Source organism: Barbus barbus (assembly GCF_936440315.1).
Source record: "Barbus barbus genome assembly, chromosome: 7".
NCBI classification, from domain to species: domain Eukaryota; kingdom Metazoa; phylum Chordata; class Actinopteri; order Cypriniformes; family Cyprinidae; genus Barbus; species Barbus barbus.
In genome coordinates, this window is record NC_136735.1 from 2,598,550 (window position 1) to 2,604,796 (window position 6,247).

The 6,247-nt window shown below is 41.7% G+C and overlaps 2 protein-coding genes across 2 annotated transcripts; both read left to right on the forward strand.

Moving 5' to 3' along the window:
• Positions 1-1,758: 1,758 nt before the first annotated feature.
• Positions 1,759-4,409, forward strand: LOC306872948 (E3 ubiquitin-protein ligase TRIM17-like). Its single transcript, XM_079421907.1, has 3 exons — positions 1,759-2,268; positions 2,488-2,583; positions 3,215-4,409. Exons 1-3 carry the CDS (start codon positions 1,885-1,887, stop codon positions 3,308-3,310), a joined length of 576 nt encoding a protein of 191 aa, XP_079278033.1. The 5' UTR covers positions 1,759-1,884; the 3' UTR covers positions 3,311-4,409.
• Positions 4,410-4,638: 229 nt separating this feature from the next.
• Positions 4,639-6,156, forward strand: LOC306872945 (butyrophilin subfamily 3 member A1-like). Its single transcript, XM_079421904.1, has 2 exons — positions 4,639-4,870; positions 4,950-6,156. Exons 1-2 carry the CDS (start codon positions 4,849-4,851, stop codon positions 5,618-5,620), a joined length of 693 nt encoding a protein of 230 aa, XP_079278030.1. The 5' UTR covers positions 4,639-4,848; the 3' UTR covers positions 5,621-6,156.
• The last annotated feature ends 91 nt before the right edge of the window (positions 6,157-6,247 follow it).

Sequence of the window (6,247 nt, forward strand, 5' to 3'; positions counted from 1 at the left end):
GTTTCATAGCTGAAATTAAGCACAGTCTGAAAAGCATACCGTAAACACTGGGTTTGTTTGTATGTTTCTTTACAACGCGCCTCTGATCTGCACACCTGTCCAGCACGCACTTTTCTCCTGTGTTCCATATAAAGCCGGTCACTCCCATATTTCGTGTAGGAGAACAGAAGGTTACTTGTTTGTTTGATGCAGCTGTTATGGCTGATGAATTTGCTTTAACTCATAAAGGGTTATATGGAAAACGTGACCCAAGAAGGAATGATCAGGGTCGTATAAATCTGTTGTGACAAGACCTGACTCTGTTCCAACTTCACCTAGTAAGCTCAATGCGGTTCCTGCTAAGGCAAATATCCTCTGCTTTTATTGGAAGAAGCCAGGGCATAAGATATCAGAGTGTTTTGTTCTTGGTAAGAAAGCGAAATCTACCAAGCCAGTTGGATTGACAGATACAAGCCATTTTCCTGTATAGTAAAGTGTTGAGAGCTTGGAGTTTCAATCTTTGAAGTTTGAAAACATGTGATTGTTTAACAGATTATGCTCCTTTTCTTACAACTGGAGTTGTGTCTCTAACCAGGGCAAGAGGGTGGTGTTCCTGTGAGTATTCTGTTCCTGAGAGACACAGGAGCCTCGCAGTCGCTACTACTTGAGGGAACTTTACCTCACTCTGACGAAACTGCTACAAGAGCTCAAGTGCTGGTGAGAGGAGTTTAAATGAGTTGTGTCATTGTTCCTCTACATAACGTTGAGATCACCTTTAGTGTCTGGTCAAGTAGTGGTAGGTGTGCGACCTTATTTGCCAATTGAAGGGGTTTCCTTCATTTTAGGCAATGATTTGGTTGGTGTCAGAGTCACACCTAATCCTCAAGTTATTGAGGTGCCTATGACAAGTGGGAGCTATGAGCTGAGTCTTTTCCTGATGTTTTCCCAGTATGTGCTGTGACTCGTGCTATGTCTATAAAAAGGTGCGGATTTTAATTTTAATCTGGCTGATACCTTTTTGAGGGAGTCTGATAGGAAGGATGGAGATAAAGTGGTGCCTGTTAAGTCTCAAATAGTGACAGGCAAGGAAGAGCTAGAAACATCTCAGGAGAATCCTCCTAAAGAATCCTTAATTACCAGAGATCAACTTATTTTAGAGCAAAGTAAAGACTCTTCTCTTGTCTGTTTGAGGAAGTCAGCACTGAACAAGAGGTAAATGAGCTGTCAAAGTAAAGTAAAGTCGTGACGCATTGTCAAGTATGGTGACCCATACTCGAAATTGGTGCTCTGCGTTTAACCCATCCAAGTGCACACACACAGCAGTGAGTAGTGAACAAACAAATACACACACACACACACACACGCACACGCACGCACGCACGCGCCCGGGGAGCAGTTGGGGGTTCAGTGCCTTGCTCAAGGGCACCTCAGTCGTGGTATTGAGGGTGGAGAGAGCGCTGGACATTCCCTCCCCCCACCTACAATTCCTGCCGGCCGGGGACTCGAACTCGCAACCTTTGGATTACGAGTCCGACTCTCTAACCATTAGGCCACGACTTCCCCACAAGAAGGATGGTGTCCTAATGCGCAAATGGCGCCCGCAATCTTTATCAAAACAAAAATGAGAAAACAAGCAAAAATCCTTGAGTCTCTTAAAAAGAGTGTCGCAGGTGCGGCCAATGATCAGCACTGGAGTCCCACCCATCAAGGAGGTGCCTTTGTTCCTGCAATCTCACAACAAAAGACAAATAAAAAAGGGCAGGGCTGTAACATGTGATTTCCTCATATAGAGAGCCTGTAATAAAATTAGGAAGGGTTTAGTTTGCTCTGTCTCTTTTCATAGTCTTACATATTGTCAGAATTGTTTTCAGTTAAATTTCTATTTGTTTTCATTTCTGTCTCTAAATGGCTCTTGAGGCTGACCTGTCTTGTCCTGTGTGTACTGATCTCTTCAGTGATCCGGTGTTATTGAGCTGTGGACACAGTTTCTGCCGTCAGTGCATTAATGATCACTGGACCTCCAGCAAATCCAGAAACTGTCCCATCTGTCGACAGGTGTCACCGCAGGAACCAGTGTACAATCTGTGCTTGAGAAACACCTGTGAGTCTTACCTGAGAGAGAAAAACACCAGAAAAGAGAAGGATGGAGGACATGAGTGCCAGATACATGGAGAGATGATTGAGCTATTCTGTCAAACAGATGAACAGGCTATATGTTCAGAGTGTAGGAAACATGAGCATATGGGGCACAAAACACAGCCTCTACAACATGCTGTACGACAACGCAAGGTGAGAAAATGTGTGACATTTTATAAACTCTTCATTATTTATCAGCAAATGTCATGTGGTTATTAAAGCAATATTCCAGTATATTTAAAGAATACATACATTTTTTTAATATATGACACTATCTATAATATAAATAATTCCTTTCTGAAAAAAAGTTCAGTTTAAGGTTTCAGCCTGAGATATATATAAGATTGATTACTTGTGAGGTTATTTTTTAAGGGGAATCTGAAAGCAGCTCTTCGTCCAGCTGAGAAGATTTTGAGGTCATTACAGAATGGTGCAGCGCAAGATGCCAAGATCTCTAAATACAATCAGGTGACAATTTTTATAGACATTCCATAGATATTTTCATTAGAAAACAGATTCCAAAGGAGGACTAAACAAACCGGTTCCATTTGTGAAAAATGGGGAGTGTTTCAGTATGCTTTGTTTTATGTCATTTCAAAATTCGGTCGTGTTGCAACCACCCATTTTGCTCTGCCATGATATTTCTTAACATTTAGGCGAACATTTTGAATAAATGTTGTATCAATTAAAAAAGAAAAAAAGGTAAACTGCTCAATCAGATGAAACCTGTTTTGACAACCAAATGCATACTTAATACCAGCGTTTCTCAATTCTGGCTCTCGAGGTCCACTTTCCTGCAGAGTTTAACTCCAACCCTAATCAAACACACGTGAACAAGCTCATAGTCTTCACTCAGGGCATTATTTGGAGGGACAGCCATTTGTAGTAGTGTCTGAAACCACAGTGGATGCTATCGAGTGTCTGAATTAACTCACATCAGGAAGAATGTTGTCATGTATGATAATGATTTCACCATAGTGTAGCAATCTGTAATCAATGATAAATGTTAACAAATGTTGCCTAACATTTGTAACGCCATTTCTTTCATGTCTCTTTGTGTTTGCATGTTTGAGCTGGTGATTTGTATTTGTTTGTTCAGGTGCAGGAGGACGTGAAGAAGAGCTCAGTTCGGTGTTTGTGTGCTGTCTGTGAGACTCAGATTAGTCTTGTGCTTGTATGCTTTAAAATCTCTTGAAAGTTTCAATTGGTAAGGCTTAAAATCACATGCAAATGATAAGCTTTCGTGACGACGCACAGCAGTGGCCCATCAACTGCCCTGAGCACCTTTTTAGGCTGGCTTCGGGCAGTCGGTTGAAATCGCCAGGGTGCCCCCCGGCAGCCGTGGGCCAACCATAATCATCAACATCTTTCACCCCACTAGCGAAGGCCCTGCTTGTCATACACCAATCAGTCTGTGCAGCGCCGATGCATCTCGAACAAGCCTTTTGACTTGAGTGACGAAAGGTGGTAAAGAAAAGTTTGTGCGGAAAGCCCTTATATGGAGATGGTCTGGGCGTGTTTTATGCAAATGACTAACTTTGTGCACGCTGCTGCTCATTTAGAATACTCCAAATTTACTAACATTAGGCAAGGCAAGTTTATTTATATAGCACATTTCATACACAGTGGTAATTCAACTGGATGAGCTACAGTTGTCTAATGGTCTTCTTGGGAAGGCCGGTGAGGAGACCATTACAATAATCCACCCTACTGGTGATGAAGGCATGAACAAGTTTCTCCAAGTCTTGACTGGAAACAAAACATCTAATTCTTGCAATGTATTTGAGATGATAGTATGCTGATTTAGTTACTGCTTTGACATGACTACTGAAACTAAGGTCTGTCTCCAGAATCACCCCAAGATTGTTTGACCTCTAGAGTCAAGATATGCATTCACCTTGAGAACTTCATCTTTGTTTCCAAATGCAATGACTTCAGTTTTCTCCTTGTTTATTAGGACAAGCTTAAGAATGAATAAATGTGCGTACGCACGTGTTGTGAATTAGGTGGAAAGTTTTCATAAGAATTTAGAATGTGGGTATAAATATGAATAATCTACACAATTATTAGTGAATGAGACCCCTTGTTCTCCCACAAGACTCATGCAGTTGTATTTATTAAGCATATATGCTACATACAGTACCTTTAACATGACTTTTAAAGCATGTTATAACCATGTCTCGCAGTCCCAAGTTCAGCAGACAGAGAGAAGTATCAGAATGGAGTTTGAGAAACTGCATCAGTTCCTCAGAAAGGAGGAGGCGAGCAGGATAGCAGCTCTAAATGATGACGAGAAACAAAAGAGAGGAAAGATGGAGAAGAGAACAAAGGGAAGAATGTGCTCACTCTCAGATCGACTCCAAGAGATTGAGGAAGAAATGAAGGATGATGACATCAGTTTCCTTCAGGTGAAGAAAAAAATGAACTTTACATACTTGCACATTCACATTCGTGTTTGTTAGGTTTTGTCTTATTTAAAAAAAAAAGTCACTAATCTTGCTTTCTTGCTGTGTGTTTTCACAGAATTATAACAACCTCATGAACAGGTTTTTTGTTTTCTAAAAGGAAATATTATTGAGTTTATCTGTGTAAACATTTTTACTCTGAAGTGTGTGTGTGTGTGTGTGTGTGTTTAGAGCCAAATACACGCTTCCAAATGCAGAACTGGGTTCAGAAGCTCTTATTGATCTTCCTAAACATCTGGGCAACTTGAAGTACCAAGTGTGGGAGAAGATGAAGGACATCTGCCCTTACTGTGAGTACTAGACATGTTGTTTACTGTAACAAGTTCTCAGATATGTTGACTAACAGATCTTTTCTTCTGTTCTCCACAGATCCCGTGATCCTGAATCCAAACGCAGCTCCACCAGATGTCTCGGTGTCAGATGATCTGACTTCTGTCACCTCGTGTCTTCGTCGGCAGTACGAGCCCAACCCTCTTCGTCTGCACAGGAACCATATGGTGTTGGGGAGTGTGGGATTCGCTGATGGTGTTCACACATGGGAAATTGAGGTGGGAAACAGTCGTCATTGGAGCCTTGGAGTGTGCTTTGGATTGGAGGGAAAACCTACTACACAACCTTTGACCCCTGAAAATGGCTTCTGGGGTCTCAGACGCGATGGAGACTTGTACAGATTGCTTACCACTGATATGTCAAGATTAAATAGCAGTGTAAATCCAGGGGTAGTGAGAGTAAAGCTTGAGTGTTATGATGAGGCCTCATGGGAGAAGAAACGCTGGAGGAAGGTGACCTTTTCTGATGCCAGAAGTGATTCTCTTATTGCACAGTTTATTAGAGTGCCATTGGAGAATGATCTCTTTCCCTTTGTGATCCCAGAAAAGCGCTCCGCACCGCTGCGTGTCATCCCAGCTAACATTATTCTGACTGTTGAACAGAAACTATCGTTCATGGAAAGACATCAAGTCTTAATCGATGTCTGTTTTTATATGGTTCTGGCTATACTGGTGATTCTCTTATGGAAGATTGACAAACAAGGCAGATAAAAAAGGAAATGTCTGTTCATTTACAGTAATCATGGGTGTAGAATACGCTGGGGCTGCAGGGAACATGGGGAGTGTGGGGCAGCCAGGGGGGCTTGAACCCCTGCTCCTTTAATCGCCGACGCAAAAGTGCCCTTTTGGTCCAGTGTAGGTGTGTCCGGACGGTCCGCAAAGTATGAAGTGCCAGGAAATCCCTGATATGGACGAAGGCATCCATCCTCTATTGCTGTGGCTAAACTTAACAAAAATGTGAAGACAATCCATGCACAATTGTGACAATATATGGTTTATGTGTGCTTTCACAAGTCCAGGTAATATACAAAATATCTGAATAATGCAGTAAGGGGCGTAGCCATCATTTCAAAAGTGAGGGGGGCAGAAATGTATGTAATAATACCCCCACCATTTTTTTTCTCTCTATCGCTTACTTTTAATTGGCTATAAGAAATCAAATATACTACTGGACAAGTAACAATAATTTGTATTCTGTAATATGTTTCCCTATATTGTGAGATGTGAGATTAAATGTTAGGACCCTCATACAGTGCGTGCCATTGTAAAGACTGTAAGTCTATCACTTACAGCCTTGCTTCCATCCGTGTTAAATTCAGTATGGCATCTAATCTGACA

Coding starts and splice junctions, on each gene's coding strand:
- LOC306872945 (XM_079421904.1), top strand. CDS start 4,849: ATGAAGGACATCTGCCCTTACT. Junction 4,871..4,949: donor GAAGGACATCTGCCCTTACT/GTGAGTACTAGA, acceptor TGTTCTCCACAG/ATCCCGTGATCCTGAATCCA.
- LOC306872948 (XM_079421907.1), top strand. CDS start 1,885: ATGGCTCTTGAGGCTGACCTGTCTTGTCCTGTGTGTACTGATCTCTTC. Junction 2,269..2,487: donor ATGCTGTACGACAACGCAAG/GTGAGAAAATGT, acceptor TTATTTTTTAAG/GGGAATCTGAAAGCAGCTCT. Junction 2,584..3,214: donor AGATCTCTAAATACAATCAG/GTGACAATTTTT, acceptor TTGTTTGTTCAG/GTGCAGGAGGACGTGAAGAA.